Below are 14,264 nucleotides of genomic sequence, written 5' to 3' on the forward strand. Positions count from 1 at the left end.
GTAGTCATCACCCCTACTCAAGTCTACACATTCAGGGTGATGCGATACAACATCATAATCTCACTGGCTTCTTCTCTGGCAAACTGTCATTGGCTATTGCTGATCACGTTCTCAAAACGTGTCGTTGCACATCTCACAATAGAAGAGCACTGCACATGTTGTTGGAAAAACATGTTTGAAAATATCAGGATGTCTGGGACGGCTCAAAGACGGCATCCGTAGCCCTCAGATTACATCTCTGACCTGCTCATATTTAACGAGCGTCGGTGACTTGCCTCAAGAAGGCAAGTACTTGGGGATTTTGTCTCCGATCTCAAAAACTTGTCTGGGACAGCTAAATTTGAGCCATAATCGTTTAGTATATAACTGAATTTAGTTTTGCTGAGCCTGTAGCCAGCTACCTGGCATTATCCCCATGGGCTAGTGCTAGCCAAGCCCGCTGCCAGCACAGAGCTAGCCAAGGAACACTGCGTGGCATCTTCTTTCGGTCTCGAGAATCTCTCTGACCACAGCACGGTCCGTTTAGAATAACCAAGGGCCTGAACGCTGCATATGCTAAACGAGAGAGCTACACAAACAATTCCACCATCTGAGACAGGAATCGCCAGTGGCAGTACGCTAGATAGCACGCTAACCTGACTGGCACGCTATGCAGCGCTGTTGAGCTAGCCTGATCCCCGTCCACATTAGACCAGATCATCGGCCAAGTCTGGGAAGAGAGGTATGGAGTGCACACCGACCCGGCCGCCCTCTCCCTTCAAGTTGCCTACCTTAGCCGGCGACAGAGCGCACAGCAAATGGGTTGAGCTAGGGCTGCTTTCACATGCCTTAGACAGACAGGACAAGCCCCAATTCACCCCCGGGTTCCGTAACTCAGACCCAGCTGAGGTACGGGCACTTGTGAGAAGAAGCCATAAGAGTATCTTTGGAGGGAGTTATTTTTAACGTGAGTAACTTTTTATTTTATTGTGCATGGTCTTAAACCCGAACCTGTCCTGTTAGCCTTGGTCATTTTGGTTGTGTTTGTAATCTTACTCATCCAGTTAGCCAGGCTAAACAGGCGGAAGAATTGGTAGGGAACTTCACAAAACTAGTTACCAAACTTTAACAGACAACGTGTGTGCATCCCCTCCTTAAGTGGGACAGTTTAGCCTGAAACATTTGGATTATTTTAAAGAAATGCCTGAATTGTTCTGCTCAGCTCGAGGTGAGGAGCAGAAGAATTGAAGGAGTGAATCCGTGCCTCAGGTTTATCATGTGGAAGGCAGGGCTTCTGGAGAGGCACGTGTTCTAATGCTCTTGAGCAGAGGGCGGTAGCGGGTGAACTCCCCCCCCCCATAGTTTGTGTTGTACTGAGTTGACCGACTGAAAGGGAACAAAGAAAGATTAGCTTCAGGTCTTATAATGGAATTACACAGGAAAAGACTCAGATCGCTTTGCATTAGTTTTGAGCTACTGAGCCGACCGAGGCTTGGCCAGGTTTAAACAACGTAATGTTTAGGTTACTCAGGGCTGCTTTCTGCTTTTACTGTTTCAGATTTTTTTTACAGTTGGTTATTCTCCGGAGACACTCAGGGAAATAAGTCATTAGTCTTATTAATGGAATATCACAGACCTGCCAATGAGTTGGGGATTACACTGAACAAAAGTATAAACGTAACATGCAACAATTTAAAATATTTTACTCAGTCACACTATATAAGGACATCAGTCAGTAGAAAGAAATTCATTAGGCCCTAATATAGGGATTTCACATGACTGGGAATACAGATATGCATCTGTTGGTCACAGATACTTAAAACAAAGGTAGGGACTTGGATCAGAAAACCAGTCAGTATCTGGTGTGACCACCATTTCCCTAATGCCGCTCAACAAATCTCCTTCAGGCTGTTGATTGTGGCCTGTGGAATGTTGTTCCTCTTCAATGGCTGTGCGAAGTTTCGTACTTCCCCATACCATAACCCCACCGCCACCATGTTCACAATGTTGACAGTAGCAAAACGCTCGCCCACACAACGCCATACATGTTGTCTTTCATCTGCCCGGTACAGTTGAAGCCAGCATTCATCTGTGAAGAGCACACTTCTCCAGCGTGCCAGTGGCCATTGAAGGTGAGCATTTGCCCACAGAAGTTGATTGCTACGCCGAACTGCAGTCAGGTCAAGACCCTGGTGAGAACGATGAGCACTGAGATGAGCTTCCCTGAGATGGTTTCTGACAGATTGTGCAGAAATTCTTTGGTTGTGCAAACCGACAGTTGAATCAGCTCTCCGGGTGGCTGGTCTCAGACGTTCCCTGCAGGTGAAGAAGCCGGATGTGGAGGTCCTGGGTTGGTGTGGTTACATGTGGTCTGCGGTTGTGAGGCTGGTTGAACATACTGCCAAATTCTCTAAAACAACATTGGAGGCAGCATATGTTAGTGAAATTAACATTCAATTCTCTGGCAACAGCTCTGCTAGACATTCCTGCAGTCAGAATGGTAATTGGACGCTCCTTCAAAACTTGAGACATCTGTGGCATTGTGTTGTGTGACAAAACTGCACATTTTAGTTGCCTTTTATTGTCACCAGCACAAGGTGCATCTGTGTAATAATCATGCTATTTAATCATCTTCTTGATATGCCACATCTGTCAGGTGGATGGATTATCTTGGCAAAGGGGAAATGCTCACTAACAGGGATGTAAACACAACATTTTAGATAAATAAGCTTCTTGTGCATATGGAACATTTCTGGGATATTTTATTGGACCAACACTTTACATGTTGCGTTTAAATTTTTGTTCAATATAATGTAATAAGTCAATTGTGAGTGTTTGTGAGTGTCAATAACCAATAACCATTTCTACTGGGTGGTAGGATGCTGAGTGTGTTACCCCATCTCAATCAACAAGGACACTAAAACAGTCCCATTTCAAGTGTTTCTTGTTGAGTCTATAGCTTCATGGATGCTGTCCTCTTGGCCAGATCATTTTTTATTACAAAGCATTGATCCTTCAGTGACTATCAGTATGAGCTTACTTTTGGATCACTCGCTCTTTACTGTACATAAAACTGGAAGACCTAAAAAAAAAAAAAAAAACTTACAGATTTACGCCCTTCAGTTCTAATGAGGGACACTTTGTCAAACAGATTTAAAGAGAATTGTCAGGTTCCCACACAGGAAGTTAGGTCACAGACTATACTGGGATAAAAGGAAAGTGGGTACTGACTGCAGGGCCTCTGGTTCCTCTGGCGCCTTTCAGTCCTGTGCCCCCTTTCTGGCCGATGTCCCCGATGTCCCCTGTCTCACCGATATGACCTGGTTTGCCTGCCTCTCCCTGAACACAAAACAACAACAAAGGTGTGTGTGTGTGTGTGCAGCATGGACACTGATTTATCTCTGATGATGAGGATCCAAGTGATGTGCAGAGCCTTCAGAATGTATTCACACACCTTGACTTTTTCCACATTTTGTTGTGTTACAGCCTGAAATTTAAAATGGATTATATTTAGATTTGTGTCACTGATCTACACACAATACCCCATAATGACAAAGTGGAATTATGTTTTTTGAAATGTTTACAAATGAATTAAACATGAAAAGCTGAAATGTCTTGTTATGGCAAGCCTAAATAAGTTCAGGAGTAAAAATGTGCTTAACAAGTCACATAATAAGTTGCACGGACTCACTCTGTTTGCAATAATATTGTTTACCATATTTTGAAAGTCCACCTCATCGCTGTAGCTCACAAATACACTTATCTGTAAAGTCCCTTCGTCGAGCAGTGAGTTTCAAACACAGATTCAACTACAAAGACCATGGAGGTTTTCCAATGCCTCAAAAAAAAATGAAAAAATCATATAAAAAAAAATGGTAAAAATGAAAAAAGTTGACATTAAATATCCCTTTGAGCATGGTGAAGTTATTAATTACACTTTAGATGGTATATCAATACATCCAATGTTTAACAAAGATACAGGCATCCTTCCTAACTCGGTTGCTGGAGAGGGAGGAAACCGCTCAGTGATTTCACCATGAGGCCAATGGTGACTTTAAAACAGTTACAGAGTTTAATGGCTGTGATAGGAGAAAACTGAGGATGGATCAACAACATTGTACTTACTCCACAATACTAACCTAAATGACAGAGTGAAAGGAAATACAAGTATTACAAAACATGGATCCTGTTTGCAACAAGGCACTAAAGAAATGCTGCAAAACATATGGCAAAGCAATTCACTTTTTGTCCTGAATACAGTGTTGTGTTATGTTTGGGGTAAATCCAATACATCACTGAGTACTACTCTCCATATTTTCAAGCATAGTGGTGGCTGCATAATGTTATGGTTATGCTTGAAATTGTCAAGGACTGGGGAGTATCAGGATAAAAGAATTCCCCTTTCAGCAGGACAATACCTGCTGAAAGTGTACTAAATCTACACTGGCGTTGCTTTCCACGAAGACAGTGAATGTTCCTGAGTGGCCTAATTAAAGTTTTGACTTAAATCTACTTGAAAATATATGGCAAGACCTGAAATGTTTGTTTTTTTAGCAAGGATCAACAACAAATTTGACAGTGCTTGAAGAATTTAGAAAATAATAATGGGCAAATGTTGCAAGGTCCAGGTGTGGAAAGCTCTCAGAGACCCAGAAAGACTGTAATCACTGCCAAATGTGCTTCTACAAAGTATTGACTCAGGGGTGTGAATACTTATGTAAATGAGCTATTTCTGTATTTCATTTTCAATACATTTGGAAACATTTCTAAAAACATGTTTCCACTTTGCCATTATAGGGGTATTGTGCATAGATGGTTGAAAACAAATTATCCATTTAATCCATTGTGAATTCAGGCTGTAAGACAACAAAATGTGGAATAAGTCAAGGAGTATGAATACTTTCTGAAGGCACTGTACCAACACACGCTAGTAAAACATCTGAATGGTTACCTTCTTGCCATGCCGACCACGGTTCCCCGGGGGACCCTGTTTCCCCTCTGGTCCCTGGTAGAGAGTCAAACCCATTAGAAACAATCTATAGACTTGTCTAGACTACTGACCTTTGTCACACCTCCTTTGTTGCAGTGTGCCCACACCACCTTGAATGCCCCAGGGACTACAAGGCTTTGTTAAAGTGAAGACTGCCCCCTACTGGGACCCATAGGCATCATCACGTTTGGCTCTATTGTTGTCATTTTTGTTTGTCAGAAACACTTACAGGGAAACCACATTTTCCAGCCAGTCCGGTGGCCCCAGGAAGCCCAGGGTCTCCCTCTATCCCCCTGTCCCCTGCCTCGCCCATTGGCCCACGGTCACCTGGCTCTCCCTGAGGCAAAGATAGGGACAGCAAATGATAGCATTCAGCAAAATATTACACAGCGGAGGTGAAATGTGTAATAGAACACCCTAATTTGTCTGAACATTCAGTATGTTTACCTTTGGACCATCTTTTCCCAGGGGCCCGTCCTCACCAGCAGGACCTGGAAGACTCTATAAACAAAGAATCACACATTACCAAAACCATAGCGACACATGTTGATACAATTAATGGCATGCTAATACGTTCCTATGGAATGAATTTATTGGGCAGTACGTATAGACGACTCATATGTATGTACACTCAGACCCACGGGGCATGGAACATGTGTAACACGTGTGTTCTTGTAGATTGGAAAGAGCCTGGCTGTGATGACAATTATATTTTCCTTCCGGTACGTGTAAGCCATTGGGGTTAACGGAAGAATGCTTGCTGTTTTCTCTATTGCGTACACCAATAATCCAAAATGTCTGGAGAATTTAGTTATTAGTGTCAATAAGAATGTACAATAAAAACAGGGTGATTATTTGAATAATCATAAACTGGATCTCTGAGTGTAAGCTTGGACACAAAGGACCCTCTCTTTCTCTACAGGGATTTTCTAAGTCTCCGTGGGGCTTTCCTCTTGCCCAAAGAGAGAGAGAGAGAGAGAGACAGGCTCCTCCGACATCCCTAAAGGTTATTGATACAGTCCAAAAGACAAAAACTAAATCAGTCGCAACGCTGCCCTGGCTTTCTCCGGCCATCTCCGGCCCAAGGATTACACGCCTCCATCAAATGAGGGCAGAGTAAATATACTGGCATATCGGATTCTCCCAAACACAAGCAGAGCAGGATTAGAATCATAGACTGAGATTAAAAGGTATTTTGAAGGACTCAGGACTCACTCTCATTCCCTGCTGTCCTTGTTCCCCCTCTCCTCCAAACGGCCCCACATCGCCCTGTAGGGACACAACAACAGAGGTGCTCAGGAGTATATACAAAAATAAGACGATGAGACAAGCTAAACTCTAAGTTATGTATTTGAGTCTTTAGGTGCTGTAGCCCAAGAGTAAACCGACTTGAAAATAAAGTATTACTGACATTTTAAGTACTTTACTTGCGAGTGTTGACAACCTTTTTTCATACAAGTGCTCAGGAGGTCACCTACCTCTCAAAGGGACACTAACAGCCACACAGGGGTGATCAGGAGTTCACAGAACAGAAGCCATAACCCTCCCTGAGGATTGTGGGTAGTCTACTAATAGGACCTGGGGTCGCTCACAGCTTAACATTGACATATCGCCCTCTTTCCGAAGGCAACTTTAATCATGTTGAGGTACATCTACCAGACAAGTTCAATGGGGGAGTAGGCTAGGCGGTAAACTATACGTTATGGCAAAATGTAGATTTCTGCCTAAATAGACATCCCCAAAAGTAATTTTTCATGAAATGGCCATAACCATTAACTAGTAATGCTGCATAGTTCGAGAAAGGTCTGGAACTCACCTTTCTGTTAAATTGTTATACATTGCTGAGGTGTACTTACTTTTGAGGACACAAGCTCAAGTACATAGTACAAATATTAGGAAAATATTCAAATAGAACAAATGACCGAAAGGCTTTCTAAATGTAGTAACAATCAAATTATAAATGAATTACTATAAGATTTCACCTTTCTTATGACTGTAAAATAAATATGATTTGATTTAGTGATAGTACAATTTTGGGCCCATTTCATATAACTGACGACATAGCACTTTCTGCCAAGCCTCCTCTGAGCAACACAGACACACCATTTGAATGTCTGCAGACTCGTTACAACTTCAGCTGTACACACAACGTCATTTCATCCCTCTGTGACCCAGAGAACGTGTTTCAATTCTACAAATTTATTGAGTATTTTTTCATGTTGAGAGCTCTAAATCCGTCCGAGAATATCACAGTGAGATGAAACCATGATGGTAGTAATGTACAGTTCGCAAATGATTCATTATTTTTAACAACTCTTTTTACTGACTCGAGAGTCACGATTCATTTTTCCTAGTGACTCGTTAATTTTAGTCACTTGTTTGACCTGCTGGCCGCAACGTGGCTCTGGAGACGTGCTCCGACCACCAACTGTCTAACATATACGCATGGAGAAAAAAAGATCATGCTGCAAGCAGAAAAACACATGTTTAGGGTAATGGATAATTGATCACATGGTGCAAGAATGAATGCAATTAATTGATTATTGAATGTTATGGACTGTCACGACTTCCGCCGATGTCGGTCCCTCTCCTTGTTCGGGCGGCGTTCGGCGTCACCGGCCTTCTAGTCATCGCCGATCCCCTTTTCATTTTCCATTTGTTTTGTCTTTGTCTTACACACCTGGTTTCAATTCCCCAATTACCTGTTCATTATTTAACCCTCTGTTACCCCATGTTTGTTTGTGAGTGATTGTTTATCTGATCATGTATGCGCAAGTTAGGCTGGTTACGCTGTTAAACCCTTATTTGTACTTCGTGTTAGTTTGTGCCGTGTGCTTTTGGGTCGCCAAATAAAAGGCTCCGTTTTGCTACTAACTATCTGCTCTCCTGCGCCTGACTTCCTACAGCCCTTCACGCATACCATTACATGGACACAGCCTTGAAGAACCAAAACATACACAGCCTTCCTCTGCTCAACACTTGAACTCGAGAAAACAAATCGCTTGAGGGTGTCACGCCTGCTCCCGCTCTGCCCCCCTGGCGCTCGAGGGCGCCAGGCTCCCCAGCATTACGCACTCCCGCCACCATCATTACGCACACCCGCCTTCCCCGCATCAGCGATTATTGGACTCAATCACCTCTGTCATTACCTCCCTTATATCTGTCCGTTCCCCCGCTCTGTTTCCCCTTCAGCATTGATTGTCATATGTCCTTGTATACCCGTGTGCTGACGCTGTTCCTGTCTTGTTCCATGTCTGTTCCAATTAAATATTTGACTCCCCGTACCTGCTTCTCTACTCCAGTGTCGGTCCTTACAGAGGGTGGTGGTGCAGCTCGCAAACGATACGGTGCTAAATAATCTCCCTGACCTGGCGGCAGTCAAGCAATTGCATTCCGCCAAGAGTCATTCACAATCTAGTCCGGTTGTGGTTGCAACTAGACCTCGTTTCAAAGGTATCAATAAATGATTCTATTTGTATGCCTAGCAATCACGAATGTACATTGTTTGAAGCAGACTTTTATAAGTCTCAGTTACAAATACCCGCTCCAATAAGCCCCCTATGGTGAACAAGATGGCAGTATTGTGATTGTTTCGAGTTTTTAGTTCATCGTTCGCTGGTAGGGGGTCCTGCGTACTCTGGGCATTACTGACTCAAATTAACGAAAGATTTGTTCTTTTGACTGAACGAGTTGAAAAGATCAGATTCAGTAAAAAGAGCCGAACTTCCGGCCACTACGCGGTTGCTGAAATTGCTAGACGGTCCCCTTTAATATGCCGTCTCCTAGGCTGGGCTCCGTCGCTCAGAGGGAGAGTAAATTGATTATTTGTCTGGTTAAGCCCAAAAAATGTGACACATCACTCCTTAATCAAATATGGTATGTGAAACCTGACACTTCAGTCAGATCCGCTGACAGAGTGGTAGCGGAAGGCAGACAGATGGGTCTTTCTGGCACTATAAGGCACTTGACCCTGCGATGTTCACAGAACGCTTTGTACACCAAAATGTCAATCAGAAAAGGTCAAGAATTGCTCAAATCCCCTAAATAAGAGACGTAACATCTAAGAAGCTGTAGTCTGAGCTGTAGTAAGACTGATGGGCCTTGGATGTGTCTGGCTGTCATTTTGTTTTGTGAGGTTTAAAACCACAATCAGTAGTTCTCCAGAACACTGACCTTTATCCCAGGTTCTCCAACTGGACCCGGTTCCCCCTCTCCGCCAGGAGCGCCCTGTGTGGAAAAGAGAAGAGGAGTAAGACAAAAAGTGTGTGTGTGTGTGTGAGAAAGAGTCAGCGAGTGTGTCCAGATGTATAGTGAAATTCACAGCGAACCAGTCTTTAAATTAAACAACAGTTACCTCAGGTCCTTGCTCTCCATCAGGTCCTGCGTCCCCCGTGGGTCCTCTGGGCCCCTAGAGGAGAGAGTCAGCCAATCAGTGGTCTCAGGGGTTACTGTGATGTCATGTGATGTGGCGGATCATGGCTTGATTGAGTGCAAGGCAAAAACTGAACATAACGTAAACCATGGATTTGAGTGTTATTGAAATAACTTAGTAAAATATTTGTTGTTTGACATTCTTGATGTTCTTGAGGGGTTCTCCACTGTTTTCCATGAAATATGAGAATTTGGGGACTTATTCTTGAGAGGGCTAATATGGGGGTAAAGTGTGTGTATGTGTGTGTCGTTGTGCGTGCACGCATGTGTGTTTCCTTCCCTTTTTGTGTGTGTGTATCTGTGTGTGTGAGCACGTGCATAGTCAGTATCAAAGGCTGGAAAAATGAGTCACACACACATCCCATCAGCCACATGAAAATCACCCCGCTCCTCCCTGATTGTGTTTTACAGAGCCCTGGAACAACTGATTAACGGGGGGTTGAGTAATACCAGAGCTGATTAAATGTTTAGACTGGGTGAAAAAAAAAAAACATTTTGAGCGACGGCCTGACATGTTTTACCCTGACAGGATATGCCTCAGGAGAAAGAGAGGCTTAATGGTTTTACTAATGAATGTCCACTTTACAATGATAGTCAGACATTCTTTTTCGCACAGAACAATCACAGTCACAGTGTGTCACAGATTTGTCCCTCATCAGGTTGTAAGGGAGGTCAGGTTTATTCCTTCTAGTGTGCAAGCAGCCAATGTGTTTAGGGGTCTAGGCAGGGTCACTGTAAAGCACTGTGACAACTGTTTGATTGATTGATTGATACTCACTGGTTCACCATATGCTCCCCTCTCTCCAGTGCTGCCAGGGATCCCAGCTTTCCCCTGAGAGAGACAGGTCAGAGGTCACCAACATATAGTTCCACTACAGGAGGAACCAGATACAGAGCCTACCAGAGGGACTATCGATGGATCTGATCAGACTAGAGAAGCAAACATACAAACCAGTAAATCATGCAGATAAAAAAGGGGGGGGGGGGAATTATAATATTCCAGGAATGGAGAAGTCCCCGTTGAGAAGTTGGGAAGGGACAAGCGAATAAACTTGACTCTTGAACCTGATCCATAGCATCCTGAACACAAACACTGGGGAACAGTTTCTGTTACAACTGGGGAAAGAAGCTATTGACTGTGGCTTTCAGTGGTGTGCCAATGGTATAAAGTCTTTCAAAAGTGTATCAAAGGTATTACATCTGATCTGAAATATTATGTCGCTGGAATCATCTATGATCAGTTTGATACTCTACACACATCGCTTGGCCATTGTGGTTACAAAGTTACACGATGTTAGAGACAAAATATACAGAGCTCAGCCATCTCGGCATCGGTGTCATATTCCTTTGTCCCTGAAATAAATTCTACATCATTCAGAAACAACAGTTACAAATTCCACTTACACTTAGTATAGAAGTGCAAAGTCAGGATGTTAAAGTTGGGGCTATGACATAACTGTCTCTGCGGTACTGTAACTCTTTCACATGAGGTGCCAGTAAGGGACCTCTACGTGTTCTACTATGTACGTGTAAAGCATTACACTTAAAATCCCCAAATAACATAATAACCAAATTAAAATATGTCTGTACAACAGCACAAAACAAAGAGATAAAGAAAAGAAATGGGAATGGTCATTTTCAGAACTCTTACAAAGGCCCTGAGAGAGAGAGTGCTGAACACATTGTAAATCGCAAGAGTCAACATAAGACGGGAATATATTTATTTAAAACTGTAAATCAAAGCTTTGTTTGCACAAATGTTCCCTAAAATGTGTCAGAGAGGACGGAAAAGAACATCCAGCCTGTTGACCTAAGCATGGTGGAGGTTAAGGAAGCCATTCGTCAATGTCACTATCATAAAGTGCATGCAATCATCCTCTAATTCATAAATATTTTATTCAACCGCAGCTTAGTTTTAGTGAAGATTGATAGAGAGATATATACCGTATGACAGAGAAGATGACTTCAGTACAGTACCACACTTGCAGTCTCACTGTCCCTCAAATATGTATTTTGCAACACTGAACACAAGATGGCACTGTGGCTCTAGAGGTCACTGGGGAGAACATAGAGCTCCTCTACCCTGCCTGTCAGATCTATGTTTACTTTAGTCGTTTCCTGACGGCAGTAGACATACTGTTAGATACTGGAGAAAACATACTGTTGGATGGAAAATCTTTCCATGTAGTTTTAAAGACTTTAATATTGAGGATTAGAGTTGTAAGAGCCTCAAACTCTGCTCAACGGAACCCGCACCCCAATCTAAAACCCCACTCTTCTGTACATCAGTGTACATTCGCGATGGTTCATGGGGATAGGGACTTCGTGGGCTCACCGTGTCATAACAGTGGGGATTTCCAGTTGTATTATTGTGTGTTTTACCGCTCAGGAAAAAAATACTCTTTTAACACCCACGGTAACTACACACATTCCCCCTGACACACAAACTGATCTGTGTTCATAGACCTCGCTTTATACAAATTATGGCATTTAGACACTGAGCAGGACAGGTCGCTGCAGGTGCTTGTGTGCGCGCAGTGGCACATCAGTTAAAAACAATTACAAACATCGCTTGTCAAGTCGTACTCCAAGGCGAGACTTAAGAGAGCTGGAAAAGAGGTCATTTATCAAACTAAATGAACCGGCCAAGCATCTGTGAATGGATCCAAGATTCATTGAGCATGCAGCAGGTTCTATTTGGCATTATTATTTGATGCATTCTTTATTTAACCAGGCAAGTCAGTTAAGAACAAAATTATTCTTTACAATGACGGCCTACAGCGGCCAAACCCGGACAACGCTGGGCCAATTGTGTGCCGCCCTATGGGACTCCCAATCACGGCCGGTTTGTGATACAGCTTGGATTCCAACCAGGGTGTCTGTAGTGACGCCTCAAGCACTGAGATGCAGTGCCTTAGACCGCTGCGCCACTCGGGAGCACAACATTGAGAATCATCACCTCTGGCCACACAGAGATAAAGAAAGACAGAGAGAGAAATGTGTGTGTACTGGGCTGACAGCAGCCAACACCAACATTTATGTGCAGCTCACTGTTAATACGAAGTACTTTGGTATGCGTGTTTCTTTAATTAATTTCCCTTCAGTAGGGAACTGCTATATAGTTCAGCGATTATATTACAACTCTGCAATCCATCATTAACTAAGTACAAACCCAGATCTTTCCCCTCGTTGCAAAGACCGTTTCTACATTAAAACATCTCAGTCTCCGTTTACCGCCGCCAGGGACACATGAGAGTAGAAGCACACCCCAGCCAGACAGACCTCAAGGGCTAGGCACTATGGAACAGTCTGTCACATGTGCCCGCACGCACACACACGAAAGCGCCCACATGCACACGCAGAAACACGCGCACACCCTTCAATTTATCCCTCTGACTCTCGGTTGTTTTAATCAATCAAATGTATATTTTATACACACCTTGTTGTTTCAGTGCACCTTTTTAACGAGGGCTTATATTACAGGTAGGAAGCTGTAGTGGAAATTCTTTATAGGGCCAGGACTTTGATTATGTCTCATGTAGCTGTGGTGTTGTTGTACACAGTGGTAGGTATCTTTACCTTATAGAACCTTTCAATCAAACCCGTCAAAGGAAACGGAGATACTATAGGTGAATGTAATGCAAGGTACTCACAGGTTTCCCTGGTAGACCTCTCTCCCCTGGACCGCCAGCTTTCCCCTGCAAGAGGAAAATGTATGGAATAGATGGGTCAGCGACGATAATTGCATGATGAGTGTACCAGTACCATCCCTAGTGGACTAAATGCACCTGTTTGTATTATGTAAGTCTTATGAATGTCTTCCATTGTCCAGATTATCCACAATTTAGTGGAGGTACTATAGTTCACCTATTAACATTACTGCTCCTAACTGAACTGTCCTCTGTTAAAGGAAAATGCCACTGAAGATATTAAAGCTAGATTAGAAGAGATGCTTTATTGTCCAACTTTCAACAGAAATGTATCCTTTTGCGGTCATAATACTGTGACATAGGACATCAGTGAGTCAAAGATGTTGCAAGTGCACTGGTCCGTTATGTTAGGAACCATTACGCTCATCTAGATTCATCCAAGTACCTCCCCTGACTCTCCATCCGACCTTTGGGTCTGCCGTTTTAGCCAATGGCTCTACCCAATATACAGGATGTGTTTCAATGAAATCCCACAACCAATGACACAAGAAAATATAAAGCAAGTGGGGTAGGTGTTTTTTGTTTTTCACCCCCCCCCCACAAAAAAAGAGAATCAGTGATTACATTCAAAATACAGAGCAGGGTTATTTTTCCTCCTGCATGCTGCAGGTCTTCAGCTCAGGTTTCGTCACTATGAGCGGGAAGAGGTTGTTTATTTGACTGCAACGTGACATAGCCTTCGGAAGAATGGCACACTCCGCAAATAAAAACGTTAAAGTCTAACGATCTCCCACACAGATCTTAACGGCACTTTGAACCTCAGCTCATAGCATCCCCAAAGTAACCTTTTAATTCAAATGTAGGAATAACATATGTTTAATATATTGGGGGAGTTTTTTTTCCAATGGCTCCTACACAAATGAGCCATTGATCATATTTTTGCGGTATTCCTACCTTGCGAAATGTGTAATTTAACGGAGGGTCTAGCACACTGTTCCTATTTGTCTGCCTCATTACTCCAGTGTGCATTGCATGGTTAATTATCTTGGGAAATATTTGTAATGTTGTACCTATTGTTAACGAAATTCGTGCTAATGTTTTTGACCTAGAGCCCAATAGACTCCCATTTACTCCTTGAAGGAGAGAGCTGCTTGTCCCAGAATCGCCCAGAATGCACCGCGCAGCCCATTGACGTACAGTAGCATGGGCAACGT

General features: G+C 43.1%; 1 protein-coding gene across 1 annotated transcript in view; it reads right to left on the minus strand.

Moving 5' to 3' along the window:
• LOC111971228 (collagen alpha-1(XXIV) chain-like) overlaps nucleotides 1-14,264 on the minus strand; it is a 180,747-nt gene that overhangs the window by 39,000 nt on the left and 127,483 nt on the right. Inside the window, exons 30-38 of the mRNA XM_070445997.1 lie at nucleotides 13,054-13,098; nucleotides 10,179-10,232; nucleotides 9,324-9,377; nucleotides 9,143-9,196; nucleotides 6,185-6,238; nucleotides 5,417-5,470; nucleotides 5,199-5,306; nucleotides 4,931-4,984; nucleotides 3,211-3,318 (exon numbers count right to left, since the gene is read on the minus strand). Coding sequence (XP_070302098.1) covers nucleotides 3,211-3,318; nucleotides 4,931-4,984; nucleotides 5,199-5,306; nucleotides 5,417-5,470; nucleotides 6,185-6,238; nucleotides 9,143-9,196; nucleotides 9,324-9,377; nucleotides 10,179-10,232; nucleotides 13,054-13,098 — 585 coding nt within the window. The remainder of the gene's footprint in view (nucleotides 1-3,210; nucleotides 3,319-4,930; nucleotides 4,985-5,198; nucleotides 5,307-5,416; nucleotides 5,471-6,184; nucleotides 6,239-9,142; nucleotides 9,197-9,323; nucleotides 9,378-10,178; nucleotides 10,233-13,053; nucleotides 13,099-14,264) is intronic.

This window comes from Salvelinus sp. IW2-2015, linkage group LG13 (assembly GCF_002910315.2).
Source record: "Salvelinus sp. IW2-2015 linkage group LG13, ASM291031v2, whole genome shotgun sequence".
Classification (NCBI taxonomy): Eukaryota; Metazoa; Chordata; class Actinopteri; order Salmoniformes; family Salmonidae; genus Salvelinus; species Salvelinus sp. IW2-2015.